Raw genomic sequence first — 15,644 nt, 5'->3', positions numbered from 1 at the left:
TTGTTGTCAGGCCTCCTGTATACCTGTCCTGTTGTTGTCAGGCCTCCTGTATACCTGTCCTGTTGTTGTCAGGCCTCCTGTATACTTGTCCTGTTGTTGTCAGGCCTCCTGTATACCTGTCATGTTGTTGTCAGGCCTCCTGTATACCTGTCCTGTTGTTGTCAGGCCTCCTGTATACCTGTCCTGTTGTTGTCAGGCCTCCTGTATACCTGTCCTGTTGTTGTCAGGCCTCCTGTGTACCTGTCCTGTTGTCAGGCCTCCTGTATACCTGTCCTGTTGTTGTCAGGCCTCCTGTATACCTGTCCTGTTGTTGTCAGGCCTCCTGTATACCTGTCCTGTTGTTGTCAGGCCTCCTGTATACCTGTCCTGTTGTTGTCAGGCCTCCTGTATACCTGTCCTGTTGTTGTCAGGCCTCCTGTATACCTATCCTGTTGTCATCAGACCTGGGTTCAACATTTGACTGAGCTTGCCTGGTGAAATGAATGGCTCAATCAAATGATTTAAGTATTAACAAAAATGTTTTTAAAAACTATTTGAACTCAGATCTGTTTATCAAATGAATTTGATGAGGTTCTATGTATCAGGTGAGGATGCTTTCAGACAGCAAAAGATAAACACAAACAACTACTGGCATAGAAACATTAACAATGTTCATGTTTAAAATGTTAGAAGTGTCCAGATACACACTCAGGTGAGTCCCTATGTCCTTCTCCCGCTTTCTCCTCTCTCACAGGAAATGGAAGTTACCGCCAACGAGCTGAAGAATGTACTCAACAGGGTTGTCTCCAAACGTAAGACTAAGCGTGTTTCTCAATATGCATACAACCGTACTCCACACGCTTATGCTCCGAGTTCGTTCTCCGAGGAGGTTCTCCCGAGTACGTTCTCCGAGGAGGTTCTCCCGAGTACGTTCTCCCGAGGAGGTTCTCGAGTACATTTTTGTGAGGACGATAGTGTGGAAAACAGATAAAATGTCACATTTGAGAAGCACTTCGCATTACAGTCATCTTCTGCATCATTAGAGATGGGCTTCAACAAGGCCCCATTTATGTTTACGTTGTCTGTCAATGACAGATTAGCCCTGCACTGACACCTGATTCAACTAAGTTAGGGTTTGTTAGAGATACTGTAACTAATCAACCAATCACTATCTCTCTCTCCCACAGATAAGGACCTGAACACAGAGGGTTTTAGCCTGGAGTGCTGCAGGAGCATGATTGCACTCGTGGACGTATCCTCTGTATCTGTGGTGTCTGTAGATAGAGACCCGCCCGGGTCAGGTTGTGTTGTCTGTAGAGAGAGACCCGCCCGGGTCAGGTTGTGGTGTCTGTAGATAGAGACCCTCCCGGGTCAGGTTGTGTTGTCTGTAGATAGAGACCCTCCCGGGTCAGGTTGTGTTGTCTGTAGAGAGAGACCCGCCCGGGTCGGGTTGTGTTGTCTGTAGACAGAGACCCGCCCGGGTCAGGTTGTGTTGTCTGTAGACAGAGACCCGCCCGGGTCAGGTTGTGTTGTCTGTAGAGAGAGACCCGCCCGGGTCAGGTTGTGGTGTCTGTAGACAGAGACCCGCCCGGGTCAGGTTGTGGTGTCTGTAGACAGAGACCCTCCCGGGTCAGGTTGTGGTGTCTGTAGACAGAGACCCGCCCGGGTCAGGTTGTGGTGTCTGTAGACAGAGACCCGCCCGGGTCAGGTTGTGGTGTCTGTAGAGAGAGACCCGCCCGGGTCAGGTTGTGTTGTCTGTACACAGAGACCCGCCCGGGTCAGGTTGTGTTGTCTATAGACAGAGACCCGCCCGGGTCAGGTTGTGTTGTCTATAGACAGAGACCCGCCCGGGTCAGGTTGTGTTGTCTATAGACAGAGACCCGCCCGGGTCAGGTTGTGTTGTCTGTAGAGAGACACCCGCCCGGGTCAGGTTGTGTTGTCTGTAGACAGAGACCCGCCCGGGTCAGGTTGTGTTGTCTGTAGAGAGACACCCGCCCGGGTCAGGTTGTGTTGTCTGTAGACAGAGACCCGCCGGGTCAGGTTGTGTTGTCTGTAGACAGAGACCCGCCCGGGTCAGGTTGTGTTGTCTGTAGAGAGAGACCCTCCCGGGTCAGGTTGTGTTGTCTATAGACAGAGACCCGCCCGGGTCAGGTTGTGTTGTCTGTAGACAGAGACCCTCCCGGGTCAGGTTGTGTTGTCTATAGACAGAGACCCGCCCGGGTCAGGTTGTGTTGTCTGTAGAGAGAGACCCGCCCGGGTCAGGTTGTGTTGTCTGTAGAGAGAGACCCGCCCGGGTCAGGTTGTGTTGTCTGTAGACAGAGACCCTCCCGGGTCAGGTTGTGTTGTCTGTAGACAGAGACCCGCCCGGGTCAGGTTGTGTTGTCTATAGCAGTGGTTCTCAAACCTCTCCTCGGGACCCCCAGACATTTTCACAATTGAGTTGTAGTCCTGAACTAGATCACCTGATTCACTTCGTAAAACGCCTTGAGGATTAGTTTACAATGTATTCCTGAGAGGACACATCGGCTTCACATGTAGAACATGCAGCAGTTGTGGGTCCCCATGAGAGGTCTGAATTATCTCGAGACAGCACAGCCTGTTGGGATCACAGACAGGGCCTACGGTGGACGAACATCAAGGCCAAATTCACCTTTTACTGCAGTAGTTCTCAGTAGCACGTGCCCGAGGTCATGGGTTTTACCGAGGTCATGGGTGTTACTAATGTAACAACCAGGAAGTGTTGAAATAGCTTATTCAGTGTAAGTGACTTTGTTGACAGGAAGTGATTGTAAAGTGTGCCATGTTGACGTCCGTCACTGTGGTCACTGTGGTCTTAACTAAAGCGAATGTCTAGATGGACGGGACGGGCAGACTCAGCCTGCAAGAGTTCAGACTTCTCTGGAACAAGATCAAGCAGTGGCAGGTGAGAATGCTCTTCTTCATCTTCTTCTTCAGAATACAGGGTTCATCTCCACTCCCAATGACACTGTAAATAGGGTCAGATTAGTAGATTTAATAAATGCTCTGTTTCTCAGGGGATCTTTAGACACTACAGCTCGGACCAGGCTGGTATCATCAACAGCTACGAGATGAGAAATGCCATCAACGATGCAGGTTAGTTACCAGATACAATAGAGTAGAACAGATCGTATCCCTGTTTCGGCATCTACAACAAGATGGAAAGACATGTCCTCTATAGCAGTGATGTGAAGTACTTAAGTAAAAATACTTTAAAGTACTACTTAAGTAGGTTTTTTTGGGGGGGGTATCTGTACTTTACTATTGGTATTTTTGACAACTTTGACTTTACTATCTTCGTGAAGAAAATACTGTACTTTTTACTCCATACATTTTCCCTGACACCCAAAAGTACTCGTTACATTTTGAATTTTCACACACTGTATATATACTTTTTTCTATTGTATTCTTGACTGTATGTTTGTTTATTCCATGTGTAACTCTGTGTTGTGTCGCATTTGTAAATGAGAACTTGTTCTCAACTGGCCTACCTGGATAAATAAAAGGTGAAATTTTAAAAATAAAAATGCTAATCAGGACAGGAAAATTATCCAATTCACACACTTATCAAGAGAACATCCCTGGTCATCCCTACTGCCTCTGATCTGGCAGACTCACTAAACACAAATGCTTACACTTGTACTACTTAAGTATATTTTAGCAATTAAATTTACTTTTGATAGTTAAGTATATTTAAAACAAAATACATTTAGACTTTTACTCGAGTAGTACATTTTTCACTTTTAATTGACTAATTTCCTGTTTACTTTTACTCAAGTATGACAGTTGGGTATTTTTTCCACCACAGCCCTATAGAAAGCAAATAGCCACCTTCTCCTTTCCAGGAAGGATATCATTTTTATTTATCTTCATATGGTGATTTATACCCTTTACGTTCCAGAACACTCTCAGCAATGAAGTTCTTAACATTGAGTACTACAGTAGATATACAGTGTATTCGGGACGGTATTCAGACCCCTCCACATTTCACACTTTGTTACGTTACAGCCTTTTTCTAAAATTGATTCGTTTCCGCCCCCCCATCAATCTACACACAATACCGCATAATGACATCACAATACCCCATAATGACATCACAATACCCCATAATGACATCACAATACCCCATAATGACTTCACAATACCCCATAATGACGATGCAAACAGGTTTTTAGACATTTTCGCAAATGACAAAAAAAACAAGATATCACATTTACATAAGTATTCAGACTCTTTACTCAGTACATCGTTGAAGCACCTTTGGCAGCGACTACAACCTCAAGTCTTTTTGGCTATAACGCTACAAGCTTGGAACACCTGTATTTGGAAGGTGAACTTTCACCCCAGTCTGAGGTCCTGGGCGCTCTGGAGCAGGTTTTCATCAAGGATCTCTCTGTACTTTGCTTCGTTCATCTTTCCCTCAATCCTGACTAGGATCCCCACAGCATGATGCTGCCAGCACCATGCTTCACCGTAGGGATGGTGCTGCCAGCCACATGCTTCACCGTAGGGATGGTGCTGCCAGCACCATGCTTCACCGTAGGGATGATGCTGCCAGCACCACGCTTCACCGTAGGGATGGTGCTGCCAGCACCACGCTTCACCGTAGGGATGGCGCCAGGTTTCCTTCAGACGTGTCATGTGCCTTTTACTGAGGAGTGGCTTCCGTCTGGCCACTCTACCATAAAGTCCTGATTGGTGCAGTGTTGCAGAGATGGTTGTTCTTCTGGAATGTTCTCCCATCTCCACAGAGGAACTCTAGAGCTCTGTCAGAGTGACCATCGGGTTCTTGGTCACCTCCCTGACAAAGGCCATTCTCCCCTGACTATTCAGTTTGGCCGGGCAGCCAGCTCTAGGAAGAGTCTTGGTGGTTCCAAATTTCTTCCATTGAAGAATGATGGAGGCCACTGTGTTCTTGGGGACCTTCAATGCTGCAGAAATGTTTTGGTACCTTTCCCCAGATCTGTGCCTCGACACAATCCTGTCTCGGAGCTCTACGGACAATTCCTTTCGACCTCATGTCTTGGTTTTTGCTGTGAAATGCACTGTCAACTGTGGGACCTTATATAGACAGGCGTGTGCCTTTCCAAATCATGTCCAATCAAATTAATTTACCACAGGTGGACTCCAATCAACTTGTAGAAACATCTCAAGGATGATCAATGGAGACAGGATACACCCGAGTTCAATTTCAAGTCTCATTAGCAAAAGGTTTGAATACTTATTATGTAAGTAAGGTGTATATATGTATATATATATATATATATATATTATTTTTTTTTTAAATACATTTGCAAAAATGTCTAAAAACGTACGTTTTTGTTATTTTTAGAATAAGTCTGTAACGTAACATAATGTAGAAAAAGGGGGTCTGAATACTTTCCGAATGAACTGAATTATAATTATTATAATTTTATTATTATCTGTATGGAAAGGATCCAGAGCAGAGGTGATGTTACGGTAGATACTTCTAGAAGGAAGAAAACTGTTAGTCTCGACCACCAGCCGGCTCTCTCTGTCGAGATGTCTGGTTTCTCAACGCCTCACAACGGGACGTGCCACCCGGTTTTAATTGGCTCATCTCTCAGTCCATCACCCGCCTTAGAACCTCCGCCCTACCTACTTTAATAAAGAGCGAGCAGCACAAGTGATTTAAAAAGGCACCCACCAGAGATCAATGCAGCCCCTATTTCCACGTAATTCCTGCCCCAGAGCGGAAATGCTTGTTTCACTTCCACCTCCGAAGAATGACGCAAGCTACTCATACATATTCACGAGATTAGGGGGATGGAACGTTGTGAGTGGACAAACATCAACAAATAGGGAACTGGACAGCTGTCCGTTTAGGTAGCTAGCATGCTAACATTAGCTAGTTAGCTATTTTGCTAACATTATCTGTTGTTGCTGGGCTTTTAAAAATGTTATCCATGGCTCAGGCAGCCAAGTCGATGCTGTTTGGCTCAGTTCAGTCGCCCTGAATAGAAACGTAGTCTGAAATGTAGCAGCATGTCATCTAACTGGTCTCACATAACTTGATATGCCCGAACCAGTGGTGTGTATTTATAAGGGAAGCCAGGCTTATCCAAACACTTGACCAATAAAAACATTAAAATTATAAAATACATTTAACTTTTGTCTGTTTTTTTATATATTTTTTTATGTTCAATCAATTTCGCAAGTTGCTGAATCTCACAAGAGAAATCATCAGAGCGAGGGGAAACAGCACCCCTTTGTCAGTCAGTATGTGTAGACCATGTATCTGATGCTGTCTCAGTATGTGTAGACCATGTATCTGATGCTGTCTGGACAGTGAAACAGCACCTCTCTGTCTCAGTATGTGTAGACCATGTATCTGATGCTGTCTGGACAGTGAAACAGCACCTCTGTCTCAGTATGTGTAGACCATGTATCTGATGCTGTCTGGACAGTGAAACAGCACCTCTCTGTCTCAGTATGTGTAGACCATGTATCTGATGCTGTCTCGACAGTGAAACAGCACCTCTGTCTCAGTGTGTGTAGACCATGTATCTGATGATGTCTGGACAGTGAAACAGCACCCCTCTGTCTCAGTATGTGTAGACCATGTATCTGATGCTGTCTCAGTATGTGTAGACCATGTAACTGATGCTGTCTGGACAGTGAAACAGCACCCCTCTGTCTCAGTGTGTGTAGACCATGTAACTGATGCTGTCTGGAATGAAAGAGTATGACATGTTGCTTCTGTAGAATTTGATTGATGCCAGCAAGCATTTGACCTCCCTTGATTAAAAATAAAATAATTAGCCAATCAGCATTGAGCTGAGCTCAACTGTAGGTTGTCCCGGCGCAGCAAAACGCCCCCAAGGGGAGGCCATTTTGGATTTGGCTTCACACCAATTAAAACACACCCGGAGCAAAACGTTATCATTGTCAGAAAAACGTCTGCTTTTGGTCTGCTAGCGTTGTTGTTCTGCAGGAGCTAGCTAGCTAAATCGGTCCTTTCCTAAACCATGCATGGAAACGGGGATTTGGATTTGTGATTTTGACTTAAATCGTCACCACTGATTATGACAGTGAGTCTGATCTAACCATACATTGATATATATTGTGCCACTGGCCTGAGACGATCGAAGTTCAATATGTAGCCTGGTAGGCTCACATTAACTAGCTAGCTAACTTAGCTCGTTAATTGTTGCCAATGTGATGAAGTAAGGCTGCCTACCCGTAGCTAAAATGCTTGAGCTAGCTTATGAAACCCAAAAAGTAAAAGCTGTGAGAGCCATCGACCGTTCCGTTAAAAGGGAAAGATAGAGGACGGCAGTCGACAAGTAGGGCGAAGTTCCCAATTGTCCTTTCCTTGCACCCACACACATACAAATCAGTACCAAGCACAGCCACATGATATTTAGCGGCAAATCTTGGAAAAATCGTTTTTTGTTTGTTGGTATCACTGAAGTTTGTTTTCAGTGAATTAAACTCAGCATATATAGCGCTCTCCAGCCTCTATTTTAACCACACCCAAAGTCCCACTTTGTTGCACAATGTTACCAGGGTCTATGAGCCAGGAATTCAAGCCCGAGGGACGAGGTAAGAAAAGTGTTCAAGAACATCTGTGACATAGAGGTAATTTAAAAGTCAAGATGTATCCAGACCCTAGAATCATCGTTAAATGGCCGCCTGATAACAGACTCCATCCACTCCACAGTCTAATGTCTACGTCCAATATATTTTACAGTCACTACTCAGTTATTGTGTCCTTGTGCCCCGTTCAGGCTTCCGCCTCAACAACCAGCTGTATGACATCATCACCATGCGTTACGCCAATGAGGGTATGAACATCGACTTTGACAGCTTCATCAGCTGCCTGGTCCGGCTCGAAGCCATGTTCAGTAAGTCCCGCACGCTCTTCACCTTAGTATTCTGTCTGGTCCGGCTAGAAGCCATGTTCAGTAAGTCCCGCACGCTCTTCACCTTAGTATTCTGTCTGGTCCGGCTAGAAGCCATGTTCAGTAAGTCCCGCACGCTCTTCACCTTAGTATTCTGTCTGGTCAGGCTAGAAGCCATGTTCAGTAAGTCCCCCACGCTCTTCACCTTAGTATTCTGTCTGGTCCGGCTAGAAGCCATGTTCAGTAAGTCCCGCATGCTCTTCACCTTAGTATTCTGTCTGGTCCGGCTAGAAGCCATGTTCAGTAAGTCCCGCACGCTCTTCACCTTAGTATTCTGTCTGGTCCGGCTAGAAGCCATGTTCAGTAAGTCCCGCACGCTCTTCACCTTAGTATTCTGTCTGGTCCGGCTAGAAGCCATGTTCAGTAAGTCCCGCACGCTCTTCACCTTAGTATTCTGTCTGGTCCGGCTAGAAGCCATGTTCAGTAAGTCACCCACGCTCTTCACCTTAGTATTCTGTCTGGTCATGTTCATGTTTTATTGATTAATGAAATGGGGTTTTTGTTTACAGGGGCATTCCAGGCTTTTGATCAGGATGGTACAATCAGACTTAGTGTCTTGGAGGTAAGCTGCTAATGCTAATGAGTGACGTGGAACAAACATGGTGTTACTACGGTCTTAGGGGCTGTGTTGACAGAAGACGTGTGTCAGCGCGCGAACAGATACTACCCCTCTATGTCCTGACTGACACTACCCCTCTATGTCCTGACTGACACTACCGCCTTAGGGGCTGTGTTGACAGAAGACGTGTGTCAGCGCGCTAACAGATACTACCACTCTATGTCCTGACTGACACTACCCCTCTGTCCTGACTGACACTACCCCTCTGTCCTGACTGTTACAACCCCTCTATGTCCTGACTGACACTACCCCTCTATGTCCTGACTGACTACCCCTCTATGTCCTGACTGACTACCCCTCTATGTCCTGACTGACACTACCCCTCTATGTCCTGACTGACACTACCCCTCTATGTCCTGACTGACACTACCCCTCTATGTCCTGACTGTTACAACCCCTCTATGTCCTGACTGTTACAACCCCTCTATGTCCTGACTGTTACAACCCCTCTATGTCCCGACTGACACTACCCCTCTATGTCCTGACACTACCCCTCTGTCTCTCCTCATTGTCCAGTGGCTCCAGCTGACCATGTATGCCTAGATTGCCAGACAGGTGTTCTCAGCCAGATGTCCTCCCAGGTGAGACCCATCCCACATGAAGAACAGAGCAGAACTTTATGACCAGAATGTACCTCAATATTGACCGTACCAAAACGTAGCCCTAACCCTGCCCGTACCACCAGCTCCTACACCTCACTTCAATCCTCAGTCATCACATTAGACTGCTACCAACCAGTCCAGTCCTCACATTAGGCTGCTACCTACCAGTCCAGTCCTCACATTAGACAGCTACCTACCAGTCCAGTCCTCACATTAGGCTGCTACCTACCAGTCCAGTCCTCACATTAGGCTGCTACCTACCTACCAGTCCAGTCCTCACATTAGACAGCTACCTACCAGTCCAGTCCTCACATTAGACAGCTACCTACCAGTCCAGTCCTCACATTAGACAGCTACCTACCAGTCCAGTCCTCACATTAGACAGCTACCTACCAGTCCAGTCCTCACATTAGACAGCTACCTACCAGTCCAGTCCTCACATTAGACAGCTACCTACCTACCAGTCCTCACATTAGACAGCTACCTACCTACCAGTCCAGTCCTCACATTAGGCTGCTACCTACCTACCAGTCCAGTCCTCACATTAGACAGCTACCTACCAGTCCAGTCCTCACATTAGACAGCTACCTACCTACCAGTCCAGTCCTCACATTAGACTGCTACCGACCGGTCCATACCAGTTAGCCATCCTTATCCTCTTCCCTTTCTCTAGGTCTCAGGCTTCTCTAATTTCCTCTCCTGACCATGTCCCAGTACTGCTGAAACATCAGTCTCTTCTGAGTCGGCCATGTTTTTTTTTTTTTTTAAACACACCCCACTCCTTACCAGATGTACCGTTCTCTCTCTCTCAGGCATCAAACACACACAACCTCTCTTTTTCTGTCTCCATATCTCTCCATAACCCATCGAATCTCTTTAAATATTCCGTTTTATTTACACCACCCTCGACGTCTCCCCTATACCACCTACCACCCTCGACATCTCCCCTATGCCACCCTTGACGTCTCACCTATGCCACCCTCGACGTCTCCCCTATACCACCTACCATCCCATAACATTTGATAACCCACCCTGACACGATGCACTGTCAAGCCCCTTCTCCAGTGAAGACCACGGCTCTCTCATTGGCCAATGGATGAGATGTTGGAGAAGGACCCAGTGCTCCCTTCCTTCAGTCTTGGACATCCTGCCTCAGCACCGGATTGGTTGGTCCGTGGGAACCGGAACGAACCCCCTATCAGCTCTGAAACACTGGTGTCAAGAGTTAATGGCTATAGAATCTGCTCGTCTGCCAGTCCTACCAATGGATGGATGAGACAGAGAATGAGACCCACCCTTCCCCCTCCGCTGTACGGCCAGGACCAGGCAGGAGCCTCCCTAGCCTGTTGTAGAGCTCCCTACAGAGTGGGTTCAACATGTGGAGTTGGGAATATGACTATGGGTTGGACTTGTTGTGGTTTCCTATTAAAAGTTTTGGTCAAATGAGTGTAATGCATTTTTAAACATTTTTAACCCAATAAATAATTGTGTAGTTGTTGGTTGGACTGTTTTTGTTTGTTTTGTTTTATTCAGTGAATGTAGAAGCAGTAAAATCAGTAGAATTTAACTAAACAGCCGCTGTGTCTGAATGCAGTTCAGTTCAAGACAATTTAACACAACTACAGATGAAAGACAGAAAACCAAAAAAAGGCCATAGAATTTTTTCTCTCCAGGTTTTTGTAACATTTTCTTTAAAATAAAATACAGAACAAGTTCACAACCGTTCGGGCAAGAACTAAAAAAAACACAAACTCGTCAAAGAAACTCAGGAATGTCAGGTAAGACTGCTTGTTTTCCCCTCAAATAACAGAGGAAGGGGGTTACACACGTCTGGAGGTATGTCTTCTCAACGAAAGGAGGATGCGGCAGTAAAGATCACAGGTTGAACCGAGTGGATGAGATCTCACCTCAGCCGAACACACACACCTACAACAGCACCATGTACAACCCCCAGAGCTGCCACGACACGGATAAGGAGCGTTCGGTCGACAACATCGGTTCAACTTTTCTTCTTCTTCTTCACATTGATTACAATTAAAATTTTAAAAACGTGTTTTATAATACTATAAAAGAAAAAAACCTGTTTGAAAAAAAAAAAAACAGAGGCATGATGGATCAACGTATCAGCTTGATGTGTGTGTGTGTGTGTGTGTGTCAGAAGTTTATATTGGTTTGTGTGATGTGTGTCATCGGGGGGTTTTGAGGTATGGCATGGGGGGGGCTGGATCCTGATTCTGTCCCTCTGGGACAGAGGAACCCCTCAACACACCGTCTCTGTACCATCTACATCTCTACACAAACGTGTTTCAAAACAAACCCTTACTTACTGTGGAATAGATACACCCTATTTCAAATTTAAAACAACAACACCCATATACTGTAGGAGTTCCACAAAAGATGCACAGCAATATCCAACAATTACTGGTAAGTACAAACTCACTCATTCAGGAAAAAAACTAACAAACAGTGATTCTTTTGAATTTCTCTCACGTCTGTCTTTAATGATTGACAGATTAACTACACATCATAAACACCTGTTCACGCATTGGAACACAGTGAACCGACACTAGAGCATATTCTAGAACCGACACCAGAGCACATTCTAGAACCTATTCTAGGGCATATTCTAGAACACATTCTAGAACCTATTCCAGAGCACATTCTAGAACCGACACTACAAACACACACTAGTATGTCTCTCAGTTCCTCATCACTGCAAAACCACATTTTCAAATGGCAATCTCAGACACTTTACACTGTCCTTCAACAAACACCAAAATATCAAGGACCAACCACACTCAATGCCAGAAAGAAAAAGACCAAGACAAAGACCCCTGTTAAAATAAACTAAGAAAAATATATGGTAGTGAGGGGGATCGAGTGACAAGTTTATCAAAATGAGACATCACTCTCAAAAACAGACCATTTTTAATTGATTTACAATTGTTACTTCTTAAAACGCCTGAAATTACACTCCATTGCACCGAAATATGTCCCAGAAAAATCTAGGTCATGACATCATTAAAGCTAGCCAAGTCTGATGAATGAGTGAATCACAGTTGTATCCAAAGAGGTTGTGACAAAAATAAACCAAGAGTAGAGTCGCAACAGACACTAGCATCCCGACTTCCCTCCAAAACACAAGACACTAGCACCCAGACTTCCCTCCAAAACACAAGACACTAGCACCCAGACTTCCCTCCAAAACACAGACACTAGCATCCCGACTTCCCTCCAAAACACAAGACACTAGCATCCCGACTTCCCTCCAAACACACCAAGACACTAGCATCCCGACTTCCCTCCAAAACACAAGACACTAGCATCCCGACTTCCCTCCAAAACACAAGACACTAGCATCCCGACTTCCCTCCAAAACACAAGACACTAGCATCCCGACTTCCCTCCAAAACACAAGACACTAGCACCCAGACTTCCCTCCAAAACACAAGACACTAGCACCCAGACTTCCCTCCAAAACACAAGACACTAGCACCCAGACTTCCCTCCAAAACACAAGATACTAGCATCCCGACTTCCCTCCAAAACACAAGACACTAGCATCCCGACTTCCCTCCAAAACACTAGCATCCCGACTTCCCTCCAAAACACAAGACACTAGCATCCCAACTTCACTCCAAAACAAAACATACAGTGGCAAACATTTGTCGTCTTTATAAAACTGAGGGTTGGATTCATTTTTAAAAATGTATTTGCAGCCATTTGAATAGAAAACATAACAATGACTCTTTCAGACCTGGTTTCTTTGCTTGGTGAACAGTCAGTCCTGTGTTCCTTTGTCTTATTTGGTCAAGTGGTTCAAGGCAACTGACATTAAGCGGTGTTGATTTATTCATGAGAGAACCATGGGGAGGAAGAGATGTGTTCCAGTTGGTAAAAGAACGAGAACACATCTCTCCTTTCATAACAAAACCACAGATTCGTCATCATTATATCATCTGGGATGGATGGTCAACTTAGCCTGGATACCAGTCGGTTTTGTGCTATCATTCCACTCATTATTGCCACTCCTCGTCAATGCCTAACATTGGCAAGAAGCGGAACGTTAGCACCAAACAGGTCTGGTTCTCAGGCTAGTAGTCACCTGGCACCAAGCTGAATCACCCCAGTGTTTCACTGAGACGCTCATCAATCAGGTTCAACCAGGTGACCTTATAGACTGGGTCACCCCAATATGGGAATTAAGGGGGGGGGGTTTAGGAGCGTGAGACTCCCTCCGGGGTGGGCTGGTCCACTCCAGACTCCCTCAGGGGTGGGCTGGTCCACTCCAGACTCCCTCAGGGGTGGGCTGGTCCACTCCAGACTCCCTCAGGGGTGGGCTGGTCCACTCCACTCCTCCTCAATATGTTGCAGCATGTGCCTTGGAGCCCCCTGTAAGGCAGGAGACAGAAACACACACAAACACGTTGTTTGACTCAGATAGTAGATATGTCAATAGGGGTGATTGGAGACTCGATCCACTGAGCAGAAGGTGGTCTGCCTCTTACTATGGCTGGCACAATTACCGCACAAACTGTGTCACCAACGGTTGCGGACGAAAACAATAGGATGTAATAACAGCTGACAGACAGTTTGACCAAACGCATCATGGGCACACTCAATGGCTGCCGGGTATTGTGATGCAATCATTTCCATGGAAACGTATGATGTACATTCTAATGATTTCACCTGGCGTGGCTCATGCAATGGAATGGATTTTTGTTGCTATTCGAACGGCTACAGTGGGGCAAAAAAAGTATTTAGTCAGCCACCAATTGTGCAAGTTCTCCCATTTAAAAAGATGAGAGAGGCCTGTAATTTTCATCATAGGTACACTTCAACTATGACAGACAAAATGAGGGGAAAAAAATCCAGAAAATTACATTGTAGGATTTTTTAATGAATTTATTTGCAAATTATGGTGGAAAATAAGTATTTGGTCAATAACAAAAGTTTATCTCAATACTTTGTTATATACCCTTTGTTGGCAATGACAGAGGTCAAACGTTTTCTGTAAGTCTTCACAAGGTTTTCACACACGGTTGCTGGTATTTTGGCCCATTCCTCCATGCAGATCTCCTCCAGAGCAGTGATATTTTGGGGCTGTTGCTGGGCAACACGGACTTTCAACTCCCTCCAAAGATTTTCTATGGAGTTGAGATCTGAAGACTGGCTAGGCCACTCCAGGACCTTGAAATACTTCTTACGAAGCCACTCCTTCGTTGCCCGGGCGGTGTGTTTGGGATCATTGTCATGCTGAAAGACCCAGCCACGTTTCATCTTCAATGCCCTTGCTGATGGAAGGAGGTTTTCACTCAAAATCTCACGATACATGGCCCCATTCATTCTTTCCTTTACAAGGATCAGTCGTCTTGGTCCCTTTGCAGAAAAACAGCCCCAAAGCATGATGTTTCCACCCCCATGTTCTTTGGATGAAACTCAGCATTCTTTGTCCTCCAAACACAACGAGTTGAGTTTTTACCAAAAAGTTATATTTTGGTTTCATCTGACCATATGGGGCGGTAGGGTAGCCTAGTGGTTGGGCTAGTAACCGGAAGGTTGCGAGTTCAAACCCCCGAGCTGACAAGGTACAAATCTGTCGTTCTGCCCCTGAACAGGCAGTTAACAGGCAGTTAACCCACTGTTCCCAGGCCGTCATTGAAAATAAGAATTTGTTCTTAACTGACTTGTCTGGTTAAATAAAGGTAAAAAAAAAAAATTCTCCCAAAGGTAAAAAAAACAACATTCTTTCAATCTTCTTCTGGATCATCCAAATGCTGTCTAGAAAACTTCAGACGGGCCTGGACATGTACTGGCTTAAGCAGGGGGACACGTCTGGCACTGCAGGATTTGAGTCTCTGGCGGCGTAGTGTGTTACTGATGGTAGGCTTTTTTACTTTGGTCCCAGCTCTCTGCAGGTCATTCACTAGGTCATTCACTAGGTCATTCACTAGGTCATTCACTAGGTCATTCACTAGGTCCCCCCGTGTGGTTCTGGGATTTTTGCTCACCGTTCTTGTTATCACTTTGACCCCACGGGGTAAGATCTTGCGTGGAGCCCCAGATCGAGGGAGATTATTAGTGGTCTTGTATGTCTTCCATTTCCTAATAATTGCTCCCACAGTTGATTTCTTCAAACCAAGCTGCTTACCTATTGCAGATTCAGTCTTCTCAACCTGGTGCAGGTCTACAATTTTGTTTCTGGTGACCTTTGACAGCTCTTTGGTCTTGGCCATAGTGGAGTTTGGAGTGTAGGTGACTAAATACTTATTTTCCACCATAATTTGCAAATAAATAAATTAAAAATCCTACAATGTGATTTTCTGGATTTTTTCTCTCATTTTGTCTGTCATAGTTGAAGTGTACCTATGATGACAATTACAGGCCTCTCATCTTTTTAAGTGGGAGAACTTGCACAATTGGTGGCTGACTAAATACTTTTTTGCCCCACTGTATTAATGGAGACCAAGGTCATTTGGTTTGCAAATTACTACCATTAAA

The 15,644-nt window shown here is 45.3% G+C and overlaps 1 protein-coding gene across 1 annotated transcript; it reads left to right on the top strand.

The window, feature by feature from the left end:
• Positions 1–1,167: 1,167 nt before the first annotated feature.
• Positions 1,168–10,636, top strand: LOC135534409 (calpain-3-like). Its single transcript, XM_064961416.1, has 7 exons — positions 1,168–1,231; positions 2,834–2,902; positions 3,015–3,093; positions 7,749–7,865; positions 8,432–8,484; positions 9,058–9,122; positions 9,817–10,636. Exons 1-6 carry the CDS (start codon positions 1,214–1,216, stop codon positions 9,082–9,084), a joined length of 363 nt encoding a protein of 120 aa, XP_064817488.1. The 5' UTR covers positions 1,168–1,213; the 3' UTR covers positions 9,085–9,122; positions 9,817–10,636.
• The last annotated feature ends 5,008 nt before the right edge of the window (positions 10,637–15,644 follow it).

The sequence above is a fragment of the Oncorhynchus masou genome, unplaced genomic scaffold (assembly GCF_036934945.1).
Source record: "Oncorhynchus masou masou isolate Uvic2021 unplaced genomic scaffold, UVic_Omas_1.1 unplaced_scaffold_3369, whole genome shotgun sequence".
Taxonomy (NCBI): Eukaryota; Metazoa; Chordata; class Actinopteri; order Salmoniformes; family Salmonidae; genus Oncorhynchus; species Oncorhynchus masou.
This window is presented reverse-complemented; position numbering and strand designations above follow the sequence as displayed.

Coding starts and splice junctions, on each gene's coding strand:
- LOC135534409 (XM_064961416.1), top strand. Junction 3,094..7,748: donor AAATGCCATCAACGATGCAG/GTTAGTTACCAG, acceptor TGCCCCGTTCAG/GCTTCCGCCTCAACAACCAG. Junction 8,485..9,057: donor TCAGACTTAGTGTCTTGGAG/GTAAGCTGCTAA, acceptor CTCATTGTCCAG/TGGCTCCAGCTGACCATGTA.